At 42.8% G+C, this 25,430-nt stretch overlaps 1 protein-coding gene across 1 annotated transcript in view; it reads right to left on the bottom strand.

Moving 5' to 3' along the window:
• ntrk2a (neurotrophic tyrosine kinase, receptor, type 2a) overlaps positions 1-19,550 on the bottom strand; it is a 97,877-nt gene extending 78,327 nt beyond the window's left edge. The window contains exons 1-6 of the mRNA XM_061038897.1: positions 18,894-19,550; positions 16,026-16,100; positions 12,773-12,844; positions 12,220-12,288; positions 11,147-11,295; positions 712-845 (exon numbers count right to left, since the gene is read on the bottom strand). Of these exons, the coding sequence (XP_060894880.1) occupies positions 712-845; positions 11,147-11,295; positions 12,220-12,288; positions 12,773-12,844; positions 16,026-16,100; positions 18,894-19,156 (762 nt within the window). The 5' untranslated portion in view covers positions 19,157-19,550. The remainder of the gene's footprint in view (positions 1-711; positions 846-11,146; positions 11,296-12,219; positions 12,289-12,772; positions 12,845-16,025; positions 16,101-18,893) is intronic.
• Positions 19,551-25,430: the final 5,880 nt, after the last annotated feature.

Raw genomic sequence — 25,430 nt, 5'->3', positions numbered from 1 at the left:
ATAGTCTAGAAATCAGGAGAGAGTGGGGGATGACATGCGGTGAAGGTAGCCCCCAGTTATGATTCAAATTTGGGCCACCCGCTTGGAGGACTATGGCCTCCGTACACGGGGCATGTGCACTAACCACTACACTACTGGCGCCTGCAAATGGCAGAATTTCTGACTCAAAATGTATCCAAACTTTTTCCTGCTAGCACCCTGGTAACATTTCTGCAAGAAGTCGAGGTGAGTCAATACTGCACAGTTCTGTTTACATCTGTTAGTCCGATCACTGTCCACTTATATCTACTCTTTTTAGATTTTGTATTTTTAAGTTAAGTTTAAGCTTTAAGTTGTATTTAAATTGACACTTTATATTTTAGGTTTAAAATGTTTCGTCTACCTGCACTGTTGTTAATTTACTGCTCTGTGTGGGGACAAATAACGTGAAGAATATTCCTGAATATTACCTGCCTTACCATCAGTGTAGATTCTGTTGCTGTACATGAACATCTTATTTTCATGCTCTGCACCCCAAGAACCATCCCCCATCCCCCATCCCCCATCTAACAGGGAAAATCTCCCACCGTGAGGGACATGTGTGAAAGAGCAACTCAGGATGATTTCAGGGGTCAGGCTGTTCTGAAATGTTCAAAAACATTTCAGGAGGGCAAGAGTGAAAAAGGATTTATTGTGTGTGGCGTGCATGTGTGTGTGTGTGCGTGTTCTGACCTCACAATAGGAGACCAGCGCCATATTCCATATCAGCTCAGGTGAGGGCACCCCAGAGGTCGTACAGTACAGGTCCACGCTCTTCCCCTCCATTAATGTCACTTTGGATGGGTTCAACGTTGCCATGGGAACCTCTACATACAACCAGGGAGAGGGAAGGAGGAGAGAGGCAGGAGGAAAAGGAGGCAGAGGTAGAGAGAGGTGGGAGGGAGGGAGGGAGGGAGGAGAAAAAGGAAGGAAGCAAAACTTAGGATTCATGGCGGACTCTTGTCCTTTCGTTCAAAACACAAGGCACGTAACAACCTCGACAATAAGAGTGGAAGAACAGGCAAACACACACCCACTACCACTGAGCAGACTCACAAAGAGAGACCTCGAATTCAATCTCCCGCTCTCCCCCCCTTACTTTCTCTCCTGCTTTCATTTAAGCACACTCACCCCAATCAAACAGAGACACAGCGACAGAGTTCAAACACAGCGATGGTTACACTGATTACTAGTGCATGTCTTCAGCCGGGATTGATTGGACACAGTCTGAAGCCTCTGTCCAAGCAAAAAGACACTGCTGACTCTGTGTGTGTGTGTGTGTGTGTGTGTGTGTGTGTGTGTGTGAGATGTTTTTATATGATTGTGTACAATGCTGACCACGAGGAGACCTGAGTATGACCAATCAGACACCTGCCATCCTCGTGTCCTATAACGGTGGTGAACTGAAGAATAGAACAAGAAAGCGAAGAGAAGAGAAAGAAGACAAAAGAAGACATGAATTTAAAAGAAAAGAGGTGAAGACGGGTATAGAGGCGAGGACGAGAAGAGACGTAAAGAACGGAAAAGTTGAGCATGGCATGCTGACTCAGACGGTTTCTCTTTGGAAGATGGTTGTGTGTCTTTTGTGTTTGAATCTTTTTTGTTAATGATTTGGTGTTTTAAGTTTTACAACACAATTATTTTTTCGGGCTTTTTTGGGTTTCAAACCAGAAAACAACTCAAATGATTAAAAACTAAGAATAAAGACAAAGCTGAGCACTCAAAACGAGCAGCCAAAAAAAAAATGTAAAACCGAAAGATGGATAAGAAGAGAAAGAGAGATAGTGCCAAAGGGAAAGAAACGGGGAGGCCACCAAAGCAACAGATGAAAAAAAGAACCAAAAGAAGAGAAGAAAAATAATATGAGAAGCCTAACCCAGAAAAGATGAGATGAGAGAATAAAAAATATATGAGAATAAGATGAGGAGAAAGAAAATCACAAAAAGAAGAGAAGGTGAGAAGAAAATGGAAAAAAGGAACAATAAGAAGAGACAAGAACAAGAGGACAAAAGAAGGTTAAAACATAGAGATGTCCTGGTGCAAAGAGTCAAGAAGACGAGAACAAACTGAGGAGAAAAGAAGACAAGCCGAGAACAAGAAGACGAGGGCGAGAGTTCAACTAAGATAGAAACAAAAATGAAAAGAACACGAGAAGACAAATGAGAAGAGGAAAAAGAGAACAAAGAGCAGAGAAGGTGAGAAGGTGAGAAGAAAAAAGAGAGACAGGGACAATAAGAGACAAAGGGTGTGAACAAAAAGAAAATTGGGCAAATGTGAGAAGAAGCGAAGAATGTTAAGTAGGAAATTAAACAGAGAAGAAAAGAAGACGAGACAAAAGGGAAGAGAGGAAAAGCGGAGAATTAAACTGGAAGAAACATAAACAAAAAAAAGAAGAGAAGAAGACGAGGACAAAGAGAGGAGATGGGTGTCGACAGCCACTGCAGATAAAACTGGACAGATTTCTTATCGAACCCTCTCCTCCTCCTCCTCCTCCTCCTCCTCTTCCACCTCTTCTGTCCGTCGGCAGAATGCTTATCACCAGGGCAACCCACTTATCACTACGGCAACCCACTCAATCACCGCGAGACACAAAAAAAACAGTCATTTCAGTGGTGGCAGGCGAGCAGCTGTATCAGAGGCACATATCTTAACGGGCTTTCAGTAAATCAGCTTTCTTCACACATGCTGACACAAAGCGTCACCACACAGAGCACCGGGAGTCGGAGCGAAACTTTGGGGGGGGGGGGGGGGGGGGACTGAGTGCAGTTGTCGTGACCCCACCGTCAGTAGGCTAAAATTATCTCCATGTTCAATTATTTCCGAGCGCTGCTTTGATAGTCAAACCATCCATGACATCCTGTGTGATCGTAATCCCTCAGCTGCTCCGATGAATCAACAAGTAGGACTGGGGAGGAATTCTACCGTAATTACCGTAGCAGACGGGGCACGCTCTCTTCTGTCAACATGTGAGTCATTTATTACCAGGAAAGATTTTCACTATCGCACATGTTTTTTAGTGTTTGGCACCGCTGCAGCCATGCACCTGCAGACAGTTGTAAACATCTGGAAACGACTGGCACTGAAGTGTCTGCAGAGAAACAGCCAACAGCACGATTTAAGTGCATCAACGAGACAAATGTAGGGAAGCCTGCGAGGGGGGGGGGGGAGTTAAACCGGCCTAAATGTCCTCTTACTAGTAATAAGAAGGCCTAAAATATTACAATAACTGCGAATGTGATAACGATAAGAAGTGGGATGAAGAAACAACAATTGCAGAGTGCATATTAACTATAAATCAGAGTTTCTAAGTCCATTTGCTTTTCTTTATGTCAAACAAAATTCCTATCTGCTTCATGACCCTCCTGTTAACCTGAGGGGAGCTGCAGCTTGAGCTTCATCTGACTGCTTCAAAGGTCGGTTTAAGCCTTGGCCATCACACTCAGACCTCCATCCACAGCTTTAAATGTGCGCAGCTGAGTGAAGGAGCAGACCCCCGTTCTAAGAGGGTTCAAAAGGTTGCATTTATGTCAACTTGTCTTTCTGTTTTTTTGGGATTAATAAAGTTGTTTGAATTTGAATTGCACCCTCATTTTTTATTTCTGCACCCTCAGTTGAATGGATGCAAAAGATATATATTTGTTTACAATAACTAATCTAGACTTTGGAATGACCAGAGTGACTCAGATTGTGTTTATAACATCGATGATCTGATGGTCATGACAGGAGCACGTGACCTGTGAGTTCACCGGGGATCAGATGCAGGACCACATATTAACACCTCCATATTTTCATTGCTGTTGCAACATGCTCTTCCCAAGACTTCTCAGGAAGAACCGTCACTTAAAAAATCCTTCAAACGGGAGCTTCTTAGTGTGCGGATCTTGTATTTGATTTCCTTACCTATTCATGGTTTTTTTTTTTTGATCCAGCGCCCACTTAGGGTGTGTGTGTCTTCTTTTTTTGATTTTTCATAATGTGAATTACGCCCTTTAGATCCTGTCTTCTTATTTTATTCAGACAGCTCAGAACAGTCGATCATTACAAAAACACAAAAAGTTTAATCAGTGAATTAGCAGATTTTTTTTAACCTTATTTTACATTTCCTTTAAATGTGAAATCCATCGGCCTGTTCTGCCCTTCTTTCATTTTGTTTCTCTACACTAACAGTTTAATTCTCTGACGTCCTTTACTTTGTCAGATGTATTCCTTAATGTCACAATATGACTTGCTTTTAAGGTAATCAATGACTTCTAAGGATGGATCAAATTGTTAATCGTAGAAAAACCTCATCCAATGGAACCGAAACGATTGAATTGAATACATCACTAAGCACTGAGCACATGCCAGTCCTTCACTTTCTTTGACTCCTTGAACCCAGATTGCCTCCATTCAGCAGGAGCATGTGCTGTGAATGGACTGAGAATAACAGGTACAGCATTGGGTGTACGTGCCCCCCCCCCCCCCCCCCCCCCCCCCCACGATGTGCTGCTGAATAGATTCTCACAGCTCATATTTAAAAGGAAAACATCCTCTGCTCTCCGGCTGCAGCATACTTCAATGTCATTGTAGGAGGCGTCATTGTGATCCGCTCTTGCAATAGACCACAAAAGGCACGTTCACATTGATGTTTACAGAAGTTTCAATTCATCAAGCGAGGCTCCAGCCTTTCACCAAAGAGACGTGCCGATTTGTGACGAGAGGCGAAAGAAGGAGAGAGAGAGAGAGAGAGAGAGAGATTTTTCAACCACATACACAACGGGGAGAGAGAGAATGAAAAGTGCGAGACGGTGACACTACAGAAAATCCATCTGCGAGGTCGCCTCTGTATTTTTTCTGTTGTTGGAGCACAGTGGAGACTGTCAATGTATCATGAAAGGGATTTGCTAAATTATTTCTGCTCGGGATTTAGATGGAAGGCATGACAGGCAGCAAAACCAAAGTTGTGTTATGGATTATTGATTTCCTGCCTGTTGTCAGTCAAGTTTCAGCTGCTCTGACTCTGACGCTCTGATCAGTTTGGGCAACATTTCAGTTTTTATGGCGAGGTAGTGTACCTTGATATTCAAACACGTTTTTCCTTGGATAACACCAAACGTTTTCAAAATCAAAACAGAGTCGTTTTCAAAAATGTCACCCCCCGTACAGTGTGTACCAGTGATAACAATAACTAATCAGACCTATTTCTTTTTTTTCTACCAGGCTGTAAACATGTTAATTTATGCTGTAAAAACGGCTTCTTTGCCTGTTGTGTGTGTTTGTGACTTCCCGTGTTCCTGGAGCCAGACTCAAGCGACGACCTGCAGGATTTAGCACTTCAGCATTGGCTGGAGGTTACCGCTTGAGTCCTCCTTAGTATTCTTTTTTTTTGGTTTGGTTAAATTTCCCCCCTCGGTTCTCCTTTTTTTAGGTAGCACTATGGCACCCATAACCAAACTAGCGCTGGTGCTAACGTTGCTTACTGGACTATTTGGATGCTTACACATACACACACATGTTGACAAGCTAAATTGGCTACACAGGTCACTGCTGCTTCATACGACACAAACCACACCGCCGACGTTGCAGGCCAATTTGGACGAGACTCAGTCAGACTTCAGGTTGGCGGGACAACTTTGAAAATGAAATGGTCACGGCAGAGGAAAGGCGAGAAAATGTTTGCACGTCAAGGACATCGTTGTTGACTTGTTATGCTCATTATGTGTTTTTGCTTTTTCAGGTGCACAAAGATGTTTTTGAGAACAGAGCGTGTGGGTGGACGGGATGAGCACTATAGGCCTTACAACAACTTTGCTAAACAACATGGCAGCAACACCTGAACCTGACGTGTCTGTCACTTTGACTGATTTTCTTTCTCCTGTCGCTTGTTGTTGAATTCTTTGTTATCTCACAGCTGACTTTGTCTCAGCCTCCATAGGGGATTCTCACATGTGAATAACTTTTCTGCCCACAGACACAGGAGGAACCATCTGGCCTCTTTACCGCCACATAGTGCTGGAGCCTGCCTACGTCCTGCACCTGACTTTAACTCACTGAGAGAGCACAGAAAGTAATGCAGCACCGACCGGTAAGCAGGTTCACACCTACTGTCAAGGATATTCCCGTATATGACGAGCTTACACACTCCAACAAAAAAAAAAAGAACAGGATGTGATAATTGGATGACAATGGGGCATAAAGCCTGATAGACAGTCATCCCAGGTGAGCAGAGAGAGAGAAAGAGATACAGATAAGAGACAGACTGCAGGGCTCTGATGTGACCACAGACAGTTTAAATAGTCAGCCATTGTTTCTGAAGAGCACGGTGATGATCTCCCAGCAGGAAGCTCGACGGAGCCTTGTGTCGGGTTAAGAGTTTGTCGCCTTTGTACGCCTCGAGTTCGTCGTTTTACAGGCGGTGAAGCCGTTTTGTTTTTATGAAGTTCGACAGCGCAGAACAAAACCGCATCATCCATCTTTTCATTTTGGCTAAATGTCATGATTCAAAAAGTTAATTTTGCACCGGAAAGGTTCGGGTTTAACATTTCAGAGACGTACTTTAACAATACTTTTTTTTAAATCTGCACGCTTCAAACCCCAAAGCCTGAAAAACTCTTGACATCTGTAAATACTGTAAAACAGATTATTCCTTAATTAAACTCTTCCATATGTTTATTTTATGTTTCATTTATTTCTTGTTCTCTTACTCACTTGTTCTTATTCTAATGCACAGCTGTGTTATTGTTAATGACTGCTATAAAACTTCTCAAGTCTGGCTGTGGCCATCTTTTTTTCCAAGTTATTTTTTTGGGCTTTGTTTTTTTCGTTTTCTCCACTCAGCATCGTTAAGATGATGTCATCTGTGTTTGAGCCCCTCTCAGTGTCATATCTTTGTGCTTCTATAATGACCTTACAGGAAATGTTGGGAGCAGAGAGCAGAGGGGGGAATGACATGCAGCAAAGGGCCATGGTGGGATTGGAACCAACGACCGCTGCGATGAGGACTACAGCCCTTGATGAGGGGGCGTGCGTCATAACCGCTAGGCTATCGCTGCCCCATCTGCGGTCGTTTCAAACGATGGGCGGCGCCGAAGGCTGAAGGATACTTTCCTAATTTCTGAAGTGTAGACGCAATCCGTGAAAGTAAAAGGCTAAAGTGTCTTTCTCTTCATGTTGCATAAGCACGGGACTGCAGTTACTTCCACTAAAGCTCGGTAAAGTTCGAGCAGTGTGAACGGTCAGCCGGCCTTTGGGAGACGAGCCGCAGCAGGAAACAGTCCAGAGAGAGAAACAGAGGCATATGTGGGGGATCAGTGTCAGCCTGAGGGCATCATCGGGCACTTCCTCTGCTTTGTGCCCTCCTCATATGTCATGTCCAGACAGAGAGAGGGACAGACAAGTCATACAAGCGAGCACACAGACGCGTGGAAAATTTGCAATAAAAGAGTGAGAGAGAGCCCGGGAGAGGCTGAGGCTAAAGAGACGGCCAGAAGACGTGACAGAAAAAAGCAAAAGGGCAGCAGTCGGTGCGGACTGAGAGGTCTTTTGGTGTATCACTGATCGCCCCGGGGCATCGTTTGGCACCCCTGCTGCTCCATGTCCTCCTCCTCATATTTCTCTCTGCCAGGGGGGGTCCCCCGCCCACCTCTCCAGGGGGCCCTGCTGTAACTGTGCTAATGCCAAAAATAACTGGCGCTAATGGAAGGGAGGCAGAGGGGACGGATCAATACTTATCAATGACATTGTTAGCTTGCCGCTAGCTGACTTATTGTTCGTCCGTCCCCAACAATGCCCGGAGCTATTTATGATCCGATCAGCTGCTCTGTCAACAACAGAGACGGCAAAATACTTTGAGATTTGTGTTTCCGCATAGCAAGGGAAAAATTGGATTACATTTCAATTGGAGGTCTTTAAAGCTTTTCTGAATGCTATTATTGTGTTTCATGTTATAAATGAGATGTGAAGATTCCTCTGCTTTCACTAACAAAATGGATCTGACTGCGTTGATTGCCCCAAAGGCAGAAACAATCTGTGATTCATTTGCTTACTTCGGTCAAGCTGGAGCTGTAAATCATAACTGAAAGTCAATTTTAGCCAGATTAGCGCTCCTGAAAAAAAAAACTACAAATCCAGGCTGGGAGTGAAGAGGTTTGTCTGCAGAGCATCACGCAGCAGGTCAGGCCGCGGCGCTCACAGGCGGCTCACGCTGTAACACGAGCCTGTTAGCGAAACGAAGTGCGTCCCAGACAGAGGAGTTCACACAAGAAGCAAGACGGAGAAGAAGAACGAGGGAATCATTCAGGGTCAATTATCTGCGGACTTTTATGAACCCCAGCTTGACAAACACTCCGATAAAAAATAGAAAGGTTTGTGGTCTGTGTAGGACTGACAGCGAGGTTAGCCTGCTGGTTAGCTTGATCATTATGGTACAAAAAAAACAAACTCTATGCACCTGTACCAAGGTCAAATCTGTACATGCATCTTTCATTTTACAATTACACAAAGTAACCTTGAACTTGTTTGTTTTATAGGACTGCAGAAAAACTCATGAAGTAGTATGCAGCCTCTGTTTTCTTTGTTATTTCTATGTAGTCATTTTTTCCACTGGATGTGGATGTCGATTGTTTCCTCCTACATTTTTATTTTCATTGATTCCTCTTATTTATCATGTTTTTTAATGTATGTTTTTGTTAACCGCAATGTTTCAGTTACTTTTACTAAAAGTTTTTTACATCCTGCAGCCGGCTGGATGTGCACGGCAAGTTAAGGTCACATATGTGCTGTATTTTTATTTTATCAATGTAGGATTTGGAGCGCTCTGGAAAGTCTACACGGAGGTTTTTTGTCTGTCCTTGTTCTTTGCCGGAAAAAAAAAAAGCATTGTCAATAAAAAGAATCCTGGTGTCACAAATTCATTCAAAACTATCACAACACAACAGCTGTGTCCAAAACCACATACAGTACTACCTACTACAGCCTCTTACATACTGCACGCTAACCCAGCCATTAGTATGATGTTAGCAACAGACAAAAATACAGGTCACATGACGTACTTCCAGTCTGGGCTCCGTTTGTTGACCTAGCATCAAGCTAACCCGACCCTCGGTCTGTTAATAGAATTCAACAATATTCAAACGTTCATTACGTACACAACTACAAAGTCATTTTAATGTTATTCTGTAACATGTATCATTTATTTAATCACAGAGCTTTTATTTAAAGCCGCTAGCAGGCTCTGCGATTGGACAGTCTGAGAGCAGCAATGCATTGTGGGGCGGTTTAATATGAGTAGTTTGCTCCCGTTTCATACTTAACAAATCTGGCTGATCTAACATACATCCGGGTATTTGTCACATACACAAAATTGCATGTTATCATTTTGGATCATACTCAATGTGACCACATATTTATTATGAGGTTTGCAGCCAGTTATATTTATGGGAACTTTAGATTTCTATTTATTGCATCTTAAATAAGCAAGCAACAGTTTGTAGATAATTAGAAATGTGGAAAAAAAAATGTCCATCTGTCATTAAAGAGATAGTTTTAATGCAGCTCTGCGTAAGTCTAGGAAGAATGCCTCACTACCTACTTCCTTACTGATGATTAAAGAGCCCATATTCTGCCCTTTTTGGGGTTCGTATATTTAATCTATGGACCTACTTTTGTACGTTCACAATAGCTAATGTCCGAAAAAAGTGTCTGTTTTCATGTACTGCTCCTCCTTGCTCCCTCTACGCTCTGAGTCCGTCAGCTACACTCTGTTGAGCCCACACTGTTAGACCCCACGTGGGCCAAGTCTGTTCTGATTGGTCTGCCGATCCGCTCTGTCGTTATTGGTCAGTTGCTCAGCACGCTTCTCGGAAATGTCAACACGAGCTGCAGGGCTTGCCACAACAAGCCAATGGGCTTAGATCAGAGATCTCACACTGACAATGACGTCGGACTGACAAATTTTTATCGAGGGGGGCTAGAACCGAGCGTTACATGCAGCTAATGCTACAGCTAACAGGAGGACGTAGGAGAAGCCACGTTTCCGCAGACTTGCACTGACATGCACAGGACACTTGGAAAACACACTAAAGGGCATATAAAACCAGAAAAATCATAATATGGGACCTTTAAGAGGAAAAGGAAATTAAATGTGCTGCATGACAGCAGGTCACAGGTGCTACAGGACACAGTGCAGATGGTCTTTATAACACTTCATTTCACTGTGGTACATGATGGTACATGAAGGGAGTTTCCTCCACTCAGCATCTTTAACACTCCATGATGTCATCTGTGTTTGAGCACCTCTCAGTGTCATATCTCTGTGCTTCTACAATGACCAATAGATTCTAACACAAAAACCTTTAGTGTTTGTATCGCATGTAGCTCTCCTCTATCTGCATCACAAGAGAAGAAGAATCCCCGCAGCACGGCGATAACGTCCACCTTTTTAGGCTCAGTGGCATAAAAAACAAATTACTATTTGAGCCCCTCTTTAAAAGCAAAGATCTGAGTGTGCATCCTTGCGTTCATTTGGTCATTTGTTTGCTTGCTCATGTGTAAGAAATTGTAGCTTTTTCCTCTGCTCGGTGTCTGGGGAAATTACAATATACAGAGCTAAGCAAAGCCCTGTGTTAGTGAAATACAGTGTGCGCTGCTTCTCTGCTGTAGGCGGTGGAGGTTCACATACCAGCAGGTCTTATATCAGATATAAGTGATTACTGCAGTGGCTTTGGTTAATGCATACAATGTCGTCCTTCTTTTGTTTATTTGAAACGGACTTAAATCTCTGCCGTTGTTCAACCTCCCCTGAGAACTGACAAAACGCTTACAATGTTTGCAATTGTAATAAAAACTTTCATAAAGCCAATATCCTACACTTAAGCTAGCAAAGCACTTACATAAAAAACAGATGTGTGGGACACATGCACAACACATGAGAGCACACACACACACACACACACACACACACACACAATCATAACAGAGATTTAGGATGAAATTTGTAGAGGAAATCAGCAGGATTATTGTTTTCCTCCCGGCCCTTCAGCACTTTTCACTCTGTTACAGCTTGAGAATGTATTTTCCAGGTCCTTCCATTGCACGTGTGTCTGAGTCCTCCACACTGTGTGTGTGTGTGTGTGTGTGTGTGTGTCCTTACCACAGTTAGGTAAAGTCAGTCTGGACAGCAGCTTGCGGCCTCCTCCATCCTCGATGCAGCGCAGCTCCTGAGTGTCTGCTTCCTCTCCTAACCACAGCTTGATCCACATGTTCTCACAGGAACAGTGCAGAGGGTTCCCTGACAGGATCCTACACACACACACACACACACACACACACACACACACACACACACACACACACACACACACACACACACACACACACACACACACACACACACACACACACACACACAAAGCCAAGAACTGTCAAGAACAATGGGGAGTAGACAAGCGTCACTTACTTACTTTTTATGCTACCATTAACTGTATATAAAAAAGAACAACACATCTCAACCTACTACCCTTAATTAAAAAAAATTGAAGCCAAAAACTCCCCGCAACAGGTGCCGACATATTGCTCAGGTGACGTCATTTGGAGCCGGGGTCTGCGCGGTAGGGAAGTCTGGCCCTTTCCTCGAACTAAATCGTACATTTAACGTGTCGATAAAACAGCGAAGATCCGGCAGGTCGATGAGGCGAGTCCAAGGCAGAACAAATTCTTCTGTCGGTTTTGAAGCACGACACTCAAAGTTTTTGGAAAGATCAATGACTCGGAACTTGGAACGTGTCCTCTCACCACTTCTCCTCTACTCTGATTATCCGACGCACACAGCACTGCAGGAGCCGCATACGTCAATCATGGAGTTAGCATAAAATATCAGATTAAAACTAAACTTCTTTGCAAGATTAACACTTGGAAATAAATCAGCGACTTCCTATAACGACGTAAACCATGTTAGGGTTAAATTATTTCTTGTGTTTTCACTGAGCCCTGGTTAATAGTTACAAAAAAATATTTTTCTGTCCCCACAAAATCCCAAGATTGAAGGCAGCAGAAAACAAAACTCCAATCTTCAAAACACAACACTGACAGCTGACATGAAAGATGGTATGTATGTATTCATGTACACACTGTGAAGGCAACCACAGGTGACTCAGAGAGAGAGAGAGACAGACAGACAGACAGACAGACACTGACATGGACGGACAGACAGAGCTTTGAACTCACAGATAAGAGATGTTGAGGTGTCTGAATATCCTCCAGGACAGCGACGACAGGTTGTTATCCTTCAGATTCCTGGAAATTAAAGTCAAAACATCAGGGAGTGAGAGTGTGAAATCAACACAACAAGGACTGTAAGGCTGATGTTAGAGCAGCAGGCGGCACATTTCCACACGCATCAATGAGCCTGCATTGTTTTTACATTCAAAGTTTCCCCCTCCAAGCAATGTGACAATTAACCTCAAGAAGTACATCTGATTAGTATGATAGGTATCGAGCTTTAATTACATTAACAAGATCTGAAGACCAATTATAAACAGTGTTCAGGCTGAACCTGAAGTGAACTGCGTTTCCCGTCAGACGCTCGGCTGTCAAAACGTTTTGTTGTTCTTTTATTTCTTCTTTACGTCATCGTTTTAACTCCAACAGTAAATCACACGACAAACCAAGAAAACACATTTTAAGACTCGTCAGAACATTTTGGTCCCAACTGAGTCACACTTACTGCGGCTGTTATATTAACAGAGAGGATGGATTTAGTCCCTGAGTTTGGACTTACAGGTACTGTAGCTTGAGGTTGTTCTTAAAGGCCAGCATCGATACGTACATCAGTCTGCTGTTGGTCACCGTTCTGTCACACACACACACACACACACACATACAAAATACAGTTATTACGAACAGTTTTCAGTAAGCAACATCACCTGCAGCATCAACAAATACAAAAAAAAATCAAGATCTGTAACATTTGAGTTGATATATTTGATGCAGATTCCTGCTTATTTGAATGATGTTCCGATTGGTATTTAAAGATTACTCATCTTAAATAATGTATCACATCTGTATGATTACTAATACATTAGTTACAACTTAGAAATACTTTATAGACGCTGTTTTAAACAAGAGGAAACAAATATTTGAAGCAGCTGGAGCCTGAACTTAAAAAGCACTTTGATTCATTTATCGTCCTAAATGAACAAAGCAACATCATGTCAGTGGAAGTCTTCGGAGCTAGTGATTTATTTTACAAAATGAGACTGAAGACGAAGTATGAGATGACCGAAAAAGATTCCTTTAATCTGTTTCATGAAAACACCGATGCACCTCGTAATCTCTTTGGCTCTTGCACTCGTTTGGGCGAGCGGGGCTGCTAACCCGCCTGTCAGTGTGGTTTGGCCTTGGTGTCGATTAAACGCCGCATCATGTTTAGTCGTGCTATTTCTTGTAATATTTGCACACAGCTTTTTGTCTCGTCTGTTATCTTCTCACCTCTTTCATTTTCTGTCTCGGGGAAGCCAAAATGCTTCCACACCTCCGATTTAAAAGACGGTGGTGCGTCCTCAGTTTCTAAATCTTGCTCTGCAGCTGCTGACGCTCACCATGTTACTGAGATTCTTTTTTTTCAGAGTACAGATTCGAATCTCGACTCCTTTGAATCGATTTTTAACTACCTCATGATTAATCTTTACATTCCTAGTTGTAGCTTAAGGCGTTTTCGGATCGCAGGAACTTTTTCACAGTTCTAGGAACTGTTAGAACCCTCCGTCGTTTTTATCCACACCGCAGGAACTATGAACTATTTTAGTTCCCAGAACCTCGTTTAGAGGAACCTTTTTAGCTCCTGCTTCAGAGTAGGGACCATGGCGGTGTGAAAGCAGACAAAGTCCCTGTGGTGATTAGATCTCAGAGAACTGCCTAATGGATAGTTCCTCATCAAAACGTCTCCAGAACAGTCTGAAGTCTGAAAACAGCTAGAGTTATACTTGGCCATTGTGTGAACAGATCCACAAATGCCTACACTGATCCTTAAAAACAGAAATAGATCCACACATGTCCACACAGATTGACGCTTGGTATCCCAGCAGACTTTGCATGCTGATCTGTGTACACATGTGTGGATCTGTTTCTGTATTTAAGGATCTAGTTCTGCTTTTGTACAATATTATCTCTGTATAAGTAATGTTTATGTGGATGTTACTGTGCAGAAAACTGAAAGAAAAACACGAAGAAACTGATAATCAGTTGATCTTATTTACCAAAAAAAGATCTTAAAGAGCTGCTCTCGTTGGATGCTTTTAGGGTGATTTTAGGGTGATTTTAAATGACTTGGAGGCAGACACATCTGACTGACTGATATATGTTTGTGATTTTGATAAATATTTATTGATACTTCATGCATTATAGTCATCCTGTATTTTGTTTGCATATATGCCTGCTCATTATTTTGCATTTTTTTATGTCAACAAGATTCTTCTGGTTATATGATGCTGGTTAAAATAAAATAGATTTATCTTTTTAAATTAAAACATAACAGAAAATCGACAGTCTGCAGGTTACTCTGTAGTGCGGGGAGGGGAGGCTGTCACAGCACATCTTTATCTTTAATGAATAATAATTATAATCAGAAGGTGACTGACTGAGCTCATCTGCAGGAAAGATTTGTAGTTTGCCATAAAAAAGAGACTGTAAAATGATGGCTGTAAAAAGGATCAAAGTAGTGTCATACTTTTGGCATCTGGACCGTTTCCTGTTAAATATAATATAATTGTTCGTACAGTGTTTCTAAAGTATATAAAACACGTGTCCTTACTTTTTACTTTTTGCTTGAACACTCATCTGGCCTGCGTTCCGTATTTTGTCCCGATCCATCCACCATTATTAGATTATTCCCTTGCGTAACATGCTTTGTATTCATCTCTCTACCTAAAGGGACATTGGCTGGAAAATGAGCTGTCCACTTAACAAATTGTGATGTTTCAAGTTAGTGCTGCCTGGTAGACAATTCACTTTGAGATTCAGAAATATATAAAAAAAAAAAAAAGAGACACAGAGGCAGAGGAAGGAGAACCTCTGAGCACCCGGGGATATCCCCCATAATCACAGGCCATTTGAAAGCAACAACATAATGTGTAATGGAAAAGGGAGAATTATCTGTATAGGAAAAGTAAATACAATTTCTAACGCTATAACAAGACGTTTACAGTCATTCTGTGTGTGTTTAACTGCTGCTCAGGTGTTCTGGTTAACTTAAAAGACTAAGGGGATATGATATAAAATGATACGCAATACTTGGCACACAATAACAAAAACACCACAATACAGCGATTCTGTGAAAATGTAATATATTTTAAAGACAATCCTATCATGTTACATCACAATATCTGAATAACTGAAGACTTTAAAGGGGACATATTGTGAAAAATATAAATCCATCCAGTCCTTTGTTTGTGGTCTGCATGAGTCTTACAACACAGAGAAAAATACTCTGTTTTAAATGTGCTCTCCTTGTGATGTCACAGTGGGATTCTGGTAAAAAAAAAATCCCCTCCCCTCCCCTGGTATCTCCACCCATGGACTCCACCCCCAGCCTAGAACAAAACTTTTGCTCAGGTCGGCCATTTTTATTCTCCCTACAGAGGAGTGATGTCTACGGGGAAAACTCAGGGGGCAGGGCTCATTTCATTTAAAGAGACACACACACCAAAACGGAGCGTTCTGAGAGAGCTGGTTTATACAGGGTCACAAACCTCCTCTGGTGCTTGATTCATGTTATATTTTGACCAAAGCACAGCACAGATGATAACAAAAGGGACCCTTGGCACCCCAACAGAAGGGTACCAAAAAAGTAGGATGGTACAGATCCTTTATTTTGGTACCAGTCCCAACTTATGACAGTGGAAACGCCAATAAATGGGTACCGAACCGAACCCAACTGAACCGACTCGCTTGGTGGAAGCAGCTAAGATAGTATCCCTGAATACATGTCATGTAGCAAAGTGTTTGTGTGGTCACACTAGCGGTGAAAGACTCACAGGTTCCTGAGATTCTTGTAGTTGTCCAGGTCTTTGTCGTTGATGGAGGAGAAGCTGCTCTGGTTGGCGATGTAGCTGTCAGGAGATACAAGTGTGTGTCAGCAGGCTCGTTTGTTAAACAGGGAGAAGGAAGCATGCACAGAAGCATTCCAACAACACAAAGCAACACAATAAACCCACATCATTAGAGCTCAACATTAAAAAATGAACTCTTGGAGGCTTGCAGCTGATGAATGACCCTGGAAGGGGGAGTTTGGAGTTTGTTAGAAGTAGAGAAGGAGGCTCAGCTCTCTCTCTCTCTCTCGCTTTCCCTCTGCTGCACTAGAGCAAGGCACTCGACCCGTTTAAGAGCCGACGGGAGATGATTGCGGGCAACTCCCTCGAGTGACTGAGTGTTACCGTGTGAACAGGTTTCTGCAAAACAATGTGTACTTTTCAAATAACAGATCTTTGGATATCAGATGTCCGAGAGCGGCTCACCTTCAGAGGGAACGAGCTGCGACTGTCACAGCCGAGCTCTTTGTCAGCCTCGCTGCTGCACATGTTGTTTGGCCAAATCACAAGGTCATTAAATGATGCTTTTAATGTGGCGGACACACAGAGACACCGGCTGACTAAATCATCTCTCATTAGAATCGGTGATTTCACGGTCAGTGGTTAGCTTTAGTTTTCATTTTCCAGCTCTGAATTTAAATCAAAAAGATGACTTTTTAGTAAATGGAAGTCGAATGATTTTCAGCAAGGATTAAAGACAACTGCTTAATCTTAAAATATCTCATAGCAGTGTCCTGGTGGCCTTGAATGCAACGCCATACAACATCATACAACACATAATCATTACAGCCCTGCTTTTTGTCTGGCAGGTGCCTTCGTTGCCTCCCCCATTTCTTTTCTGTCTGATCTCTTCCTCATCAAATAAAGCCAAGTTGACTGAAAAATAAACTGTAGAGGGGAAGGAAAAAAAAACCTTCAACATCTGATATGCACCTTTTAATAATTAAAGACGCTGACCCAGAATGTCAGCATTTTTTCAGTGGATGAAACACAGAAGCGTGCTGATCAATTTAACCCTTCATGTTTCCAAAGCAGCAACTTTAGCTCGGTGTTGAAGAGAGAAAAATGTTTTCCCTCCAGAGAGGCATTACGGAGCAATATATCAAACCCACAACTGCAGCTCATCTCTGACAGGGAAACAAATCTGCAACAAATCACCATTTAAACGTTGAAACAGTAGTATGTGTGAAACAGCAGTGAATTCAGTTTGGGTGAATGATGACATCATCGCCTAACGCTGAGATCTGTGTTTTTCAGCAGCTTTAATGAACGCTTCACTGCATGCTTGTGTTCCTTCAAAGAGAGGAGTAGTGCTTGAAGTAACCTCCATGTGTCTATTTGAATATGCGATTACTACCTGCATCTTTCACTAGTTTGCACGCTTATTGTTACATGTTTTTTTTGTTTTTTTCAGTCAGGCTGCATTACCTATGATACAACTTTCTGTACTGTTTCCTCTTGTTTTTATCCTAAGGAGGCAACACCCACAAATATCAACAACATAAATATTATTGAATCCTTTTTTTTGGGGTTTTATTGTCCGGTCATTCAGCTTACACTCGATCTGTTCTACAACTCGTTTATGAAAAATACAAGGAGAAGTCAACTATTCATTTGGTTTGAGCCCCCCTTAAGGAGTTTACACTGACATTGAAAGTCCTTTAGACTCGGTCAGAGTGTGTGTTTCAGTCAGATGTCCAAATAATCAGGATGTTCAACCAATCACCACAGACAGAGAGGACACTATAACCTGCTCTAGCTGCCTGTTTTTTTTTGGGGGGGGGGTTGTTTTTGGGGCAAGGTCGTTTGGAATTAAAACGTCTCTCGGTCATCAGTAATTTGTCTGTTTACATTAAGCACCCAGTCAGTGTCTTTTCACCAGACTGCTGGCTCATGTTAACAGCGTCCAAGGCTTTTTTTTTTTTTCTTCTCCAAGTTCATCTCACGCAAGTCCTTATCATCAAGGCTGTTTATCTCTGCCAGGACAGATACTGCAGCAATGACTTCTTTTTTTTTTTTAATCTCCTGTTTAATTGCTCTCAGATATGATGTGGCTCAATTTATTTCAAGGCCAAAATGACGTTAAAGGGAAAATCAAAAAGGTTGATTGCAGCGCCTTTCAAATGCACACTGGGATTTTGTGACATCTTGAATTAGACTGTCTTGCAAATCCAATCAAAATGTTGACTCTTACATCGATTTTCCTCCGTGACTGTGGTTCATTTGAATACACTCTGATGAGCCATCTTGGGAAGTGTCTGCGCTAATATTTAGACAGTGGTGTCTCTCGGCGTGTCTCCGCCCGCGCACACACAAACACACTCAAACACACACACGCGCGCGCACACAAATCTAGGCGTGTGCGCGCCTGTAGCCTGGACTTTGTCTCGGGATAATTGTGAGAATAAAGTCAATCAGCCGCAGCTGCTTTTCATTTTTAAATGACCTGTCTCTCCACGCTCGTGTTGAAAAGACTGATGTGCCCCATGATGCCAATGAATCTGTTATGCAATGTAGGTTAGACATTATGTGGCAGAGCCGAACCAGCGCCGAATCCATCAGAAGGACTTGGATTAATATCCGAACGGGTTAACTCGTGGATTTGCTCTACATTTCTGTTCACTGAAACAAATAAAGATAAAATCTAGAGCGGGCCTGGCTGTTGTCTGTCAGCTCCAGACACCATGAGCACAGAGGATGACATTCCTTTATTTGTAAATTGTTTTGAATTAAATTAAATTAAATAAAAGAAAGAAACTAATCTGATGTTTGGATGGAAGGAGAACAAATTCTTCCCTCTTTTATGACACTCACATGTCGGTGATGTTCTCCATCTCCGTCTCGCTCTGAAGGACCGGGAAAGCGTTGATTCCTCGCCCCGGGTCCACGCAGGAGATCCTGGTGCTGCTGCAGGAGCAGGACGACGGGCATGTGTCCACGGACATCCAGGGATCCCCCGAGCCCACGGCCACCCCGATCATCATCACCCACCACCACGACCACCAGCAGCACCGCCACGACCACGACCCTCTCCCCGGCGAGTGGAGAGCACCGCTCCCGGGTCTCCAGGCGCTCATCTCGGGTGCCCAACTTCAGCTGTAAGGCTCGCCGAACAGCCCCACGGTCCACGGTACAGGGTGGCTGGGATCAGCCTCGGTTCAGCCAATCAAGGAGGGGAGAGAATCAAGTAAAAAGATCCGATGGTGAGGCGGTCAGTCAGGCGGTGAGGTTAGAGAACCATCGGCCGTGACAACACTGACAGACAAGACGGTGGAAAAGCGGAGACTGTGTGACTCCTTCCCCGTGTGTTTCCTCCAGAATCCCCCTCCAGTCAGTCAGTCAGTCAGTCAGTCAAAATCACACTGAGACACTGACGGGTGTGTTCCAAGGAGGATCTCTCTCTCTCTCCCTCTCTCTCTCTCTCTCTCTCTCTCTCTGAGTGTGTGGATGAGACGGGTGTTGGTGGAGGGTGGGAGATACAGCTCCAGAATAAATGACAGACAGGATGCAGGAGCCGTGCACTTGCAGGGATGAAGGCTATATGATGAGGACACCAACATCAGAGCAGATCATGTACAAAGTGATACCTCCCTGACCCCCCCCCCCCCCCCCCTGCCTTTAGGGAAATGCTACTCTGCTCTGCTTGCAGAAAGGGTCAGCTGCAGAGCAGAAGGGTCTCTTGCTCAAGGGTACCTCGACACAGCTGCGTGATTTCTTGTAAATTGTGTGTCCAATGTTTGCTCAGTCTAGGGGGGGGGGGGGTTAAAGCTCAGCACGCTCTGTGACATGTTTCTCCGGCCTTGCCTTGAGTAAGTGAACGAGGTGAGGCCGTGAGCATCCTTGTCTGATGCCAAGAGACAGAATAAGGGGAGGAGAGGTGGAGCGTTAAAGAGGTTATTTAATTTATCTGCTTGCTGGCTTCATGCATAATGTGCATGAGTGAGATGTAAGGGTCCATCAATTTACAGGCTCTAATTGCCATAATCATCCTCATCATCATCGCCGCCGTCGTCATTATAATCATCATTACCATCAGGTTGCTAAGCTGGGGTTTTAGAAGTAGACCTGTATACAGTTCATCAATGAAGGCTGTGTGAAGGTGCCTTTATTCTGAGGGGAAGTTATAACTTTTAAGTGTCACATTTCTGACCTATACATGGAAGACAATGTGAGAAATTAATGCAAATTACAACCTGCCTTTTGTGATGCAACATTCTGTTTTAATAACATTTAATTATACTATCAGCAGCTTGATGCCAGCTGTGCTAGCTGTTGGGTCTTTCACTAAAAGTTTGATGTAACGTCTAAGGTGTCACACGAGGGTGCCATCACCAATCATCAAGTCTTTATCCGGCTTGTACCAGACCAAGCGACACGTTATTAAATCATTCAGCCATATTTCATAATCATAAGGGGCTCCCAGCCAAGGCAGACCTGAATCAATACTGTGTCATCTCAGAGTGGAGGCTGCACACCAGTCATAGATCTCATACCACTGGATGTGTTTCCAAACACAAGAGATGTGTCTGTAACACTGCACATCCACTGAAGAACAAAGCTGCTTCTCCTCCATCTTTTCACCTTGTACGTGAGAGACAGAAGGTGACAGCACATCTGCCTGTGAGCAGTGACAACACGCCACAGCTGTGAGGAGTGTCTCCTCTCTCTCTCTCTCTCTCTCTCTCTCTCTCTCTCTAATGTCCTGTCCCCATGTGCAGCTCTAATGTGACGTTTGCTCTGACGCACAGGCAGTGCTGCTGAATAGAGCAGTGTAATTATGGAGCTCTGTCTATGTCGGAACCAATCTGGTGGATGCCCGCCTCAGAAAAAAAAAAAAAAAAACCCTGTGGTTTGCGCTTGAGCAGAGTGGGCGTACCAATTAAAACATTGTCTCACAAACATAATATTCTAATTACGCTCTGTTCCTTTAGAAAAGTGACAGAGGTTGCACCCGTGTTGCAGGATTTTTTGACATTTTAAACATGTAATCACCCCTATTGAATCGCCTGTCAGCTGCAGACAAAGCATCAGTCGGGATGCATTTCATCCAACACCATGAGCATATTATGGAATGTCAATTATACTTAGCCTCTTCTGCAATGTATGGAGTATGTCTAATGTGTTCATCGCCCGGGCTTTACAGCCTGTACACAGGAACAATGCTGCAGATGACCAGATTCAACATGCAATAGATGTCCCTACTGACACAGGTATTAAGGTCCACTTTGTTTCAGCATGAACATCTAAAATTAAACTGTTTTTAATGAGTTTAATAAAGTCTGCATCCACAAACATTAACCAATGCATCAGTAAGGTAGCTGGAGTCGGAGTTTTTGATTGTGCAAATTAAAATTGTGTTTTGTTTTGAAGGAGCCTTAACGTTATTGCATGTTTCTTTTTTAAATGATGGGAACTCATACGAGTAGCTCCAAAGGTTTTTCTGAATAACACAAAATAAAATATCAGAAATAATATTTCAAGGTGTACACATCATCTTCTGAACACATACAGAAATAAAACTGATTAAAGTTTAATGCCCATTTCAAGTTCATATTTTAACTCTGTGAAACTGTTTCATGATTTAGAGATATACAAATTCCTAATCGAGCTCACCTTTTGGTGTCTGTGGGAACTCTCAGATTAGCATGTGTCTGACACGGGCCATTTCAGATACTGTCTCTTTAAGGCTCTCCTCCCTGCAAGCCCATTTTCTTCTGATTGGCCAGCTCTTCAGAATCCTGGGAATAAGGGCGTGTCCTCGTTCCCTGTGCCTAGGGGCCAGATTGTTTAAAAAATAAAAATAAAATTAGCAAAGCAACAAAAACAACAAATAATTTTACTTCAGGAAAAAAAAACAGATTCAGTTGGAGACAGCGTTAAGACACCTCCTGCTAGCTAGCAGCTGCCTTTCAAGTGTAGCTAATGTTTGACAAAGTTACATAGCACATCTTACTTTCAGCTGAAATCAATACCTTACAGATTTAATGAAGCTTCTTCAGACAGTCTTTTCCTCATCCTCCACATTGTGCTAATTTTCTCGAGGTGAAAGATAAAGAGAAGTGACAGCGTCTTCGAGGTCGCTTCTCCCAATCTGATTTAAGAACTGCTCAATCCCCAGACAGTTTTAAATCATCGCTAAAGACCCACCTGTTTGTGGCTTGTATTTAAAGGCAGGGTTGGTAATTTTCTAAAACTAGCATGATTTTGAAAGAAGCATTCCCTCAGTGCTCTGTCTGCACCCACCCCCCTCCCCTCTGCGCTCCCTCAGAAGCCACGCCCCCTCACTTACATGCACAAGCGCTATTGGTCCAGAAGCGGACCTCAGCTCATGCTTTGAGTGTGGGCTCGTGCACGCATGGGGTAGAGAGCAAGCAGGGAGACAGGGAGGCGTCTGATTGGTTCATCAGATTGGTACCTCGTGGCAGACATTGGTCGAAGTTTTTACAGGCTTACAACTGATACAGATGACGGATTTTCTTCATTCCTTTTTCAGAGAACATGAGTTATTAATTTGTGTCAGGACCTAAAGACAATCTCAACCAACATCTTAAAAAGTGGATCTGGAGAAAATGACCAACCCTGCCTTTAAGCTTGACATCTAGACATTTTTATTAAGCAACTATATTTAACTCTTATTTATCATGTTCTTATTGTTTTTATGGTTCTTCATTTATCTGTATTGATATTGGTGTTAAGCGTGTACAGCAGGGTTGGCTAACTGTGGTTGTTTTAAATGTGCTTTAAAAATAAACTTTGACTTGACTATTAAAGCTCCTGTAAGGAACTTTCAGTTTGTGTTTCCTTGTGGAAAAAGTGGTTTGTCTTATCTCTTTGCTGCTTTTTCTCCATCTTCTGCCTGCTCCACTTTTCAGAAAATGTGTGCTCAAACAGGCCGTTTGGAGATTTTCCCTTCATGACATCACAAAGGGCAGTAGCCCCTCCCCCAGGTGGGTGACACTCCCACAGCTAGGTGTTTGTTCTGCCCTCTGAATCTGTCTTCTCACTGTAAACAATAGGACATGGAGCGATAAAGCCCGAGACACCCAAGCCCTTCCAGATAGGGGGCGTGGTCAGACACAGCTCATTTACATATTTAAAGGTACAGACACAGAAACAGCCTGTTCTGAGCAGGGCTGAAATAGAGAGGTTTATAGACATGATCAAATACAGGAGCAGAGTGGATTTAGAACAAGAAACTTCACACACATGTTTTGAGGAGCTCTGAGACTGATATCCACCTTTACCCCAAAGCCCGCAGTAACCGAGCTTTGGGTTCATGACTGGGACACACTGAGTTTGTACTGATATTTTACACTAGCTCATTCAATGAGCAGTGTTCTTCTTTAGTTGTCACTGTACGGGCTTTTGGCACATCATGTTTAGATAAACAAACCGTGGTCTGACAAAATGTTCCTGCTCTGTCCATTGTATTTTTTTTGGGGGGGGGGGGGGGGGGGGGGGTTCTGCCTCAAGAAGAAGCTTTTGTTCTTTTTATTTTTATTTTCTCATTACACTCCCTCGTTTTGAACCGGGCCGTAACCCCCCTCCCATGAGAAAAAGGTTCTGGAAGTCATACAGAACAAATGCAACACAGATGAGTGTCCTTTGCATTAGACAGGAAGTGCTGACTTAAATAATTATCCATTATTTTTACAAGTTTGAGCTTTTTACACAAATAAGTCACATAAAAGTAACCCATCAAGGTCACTATTTATTCTCAGCGGAGGTCATACATATTGTCTTATTTTTATTAACGTAATGTTCAAGTTTTCATAGTAAAGAGTTTTATTTGTATAAACAAAGAAGATTTGATTAAATCAGAGGGAGAACCATTATTCAGTGTTGTTAGCTGGACTTACATGAACCTTTTCTATCATTCAGCGTCCTGCCTGGTGTGTTGTGATCCTGAGAAATGATCCAGCAGCGCCCTCTAGTGGCTGCTTCAGGAATGACAAAGCAGCCTGCCGTGTCCATGTAAAGAATGTTTCCATTGAAGAGGGAGAGTTTCTGTGAAGATAAAAAATACTTCAGGAAAGAGACAGAGTGACTAGTTTGAGTAATTTAGTGCCACAGCAGACACCGTGGAGTCATGGACAGACTGTTCTTTGAGGCCTGAGGGAGGACGAGGAGAAAAGGTTGAAATAAAGAGAGAGAGAGAGAGAGAGAGAGAGAGAGAGAGATCAGGTCGGGCTGACTGCAGTTTAACATCTGAAAAACCCAACTATGAACATTACAGTTTTTTCCAATTGCTAAAACACAATTTTGGAAACTAGGCTGGTTTTATCAAAATACTTAACACAATTCACAAAACCACACACCCAAGCTGCAAAATACCTCATATATCCTGCAAAATGAAGCTCTGCAACCAAAACTACATCTAGCATTATCAAAATCAAACGTTTGCACCAAATGGCACATACTTCATTCATATTACCAGATTTTTGTCTAACCAACTACACACTGTTGGGCATAATGAAAAGCACTCTCATCTTTAGTATGCTTTGCCATAATACTAACATTGTTCGAATTGTAGAAAATTCTTCAGATTGTTCACATGCACAGAAATATTTGCAGATACACACACATGCTGTTGAAACATTTATTTTTTTATGTTTCACCAAACAAGTCAGTGCAAAATATACCAGTACAGTAAAACAGCTCAAGTTGGGCTGATCTCTCTGTCCAGCCTCTCACATTGTCAGCCCCATGGTTGATGACATGATCAACTAAGGTTGCTCTGATTTCATTTGAAAGTTGTTTTCTTCTTTGGCCATGAACTCCTCTACCAGCTCGACCCCTACCTCTCACTCTTCTTCTTCCTCTCTCTGCAAAGTCTTCCAGTGTTGTTGTAAAAAAAAAAGATGCTCACCTGTGGTCTTTTCATAGTGCTTACTTCCTGATTGAAGTGGTAACAATTAACCAATGAGGTGTTTGGATAGGTGATTTTTCTGTTGGTAATGGAAGATCTCAAGTCAAAGTCTTTTGTCTTTGTGGATTGTATTGCATATAGTAAAAAGTGCTTTTGCAAAAGGGGTAATCAGCTACAAAAGTAACATCAGTCACAAGTGCATCAAAGATTCCCGGGGCAGTCCCGGTTGCAGAGCATATTTATACTTTCACAGGGTGTAGGTATTTTGCATATACAGGAGTGATACATCGTCATTGGTTTCAGCTTGCCCTAGTGACTACGCCTTCTGCTAGTTTGCCTGGTGATTTATCTATGCAAGCTTCTTTCTATAAGGCACCTGGTACGGAGGAACACCAACAGAAAGTCCTTTGTCCGGAGGGCACTGATTTAGGATCATGCTGTACCCAGATCCTGAGGAGTGTTCCTGTTGGAGATACAGACCA

This window comes from Labrus mixtus, chromosome 5 (genome assembly GCF_963584025.1).
Source record: "Labrus mixtus chromosome 5, fLabMix1.1, whole genome shotgun sequence".
NCBI lineage: Eukaryota > Metazoa > Chordata > Actinopteri > Labriformes > Labridae > Labrus > Labrus mixtus.
The sequence above is the reverse complement of the archived record's forward strand: the minus strand, read 5'-3'. Positions and strand labels throughout refer to the sequence as shown.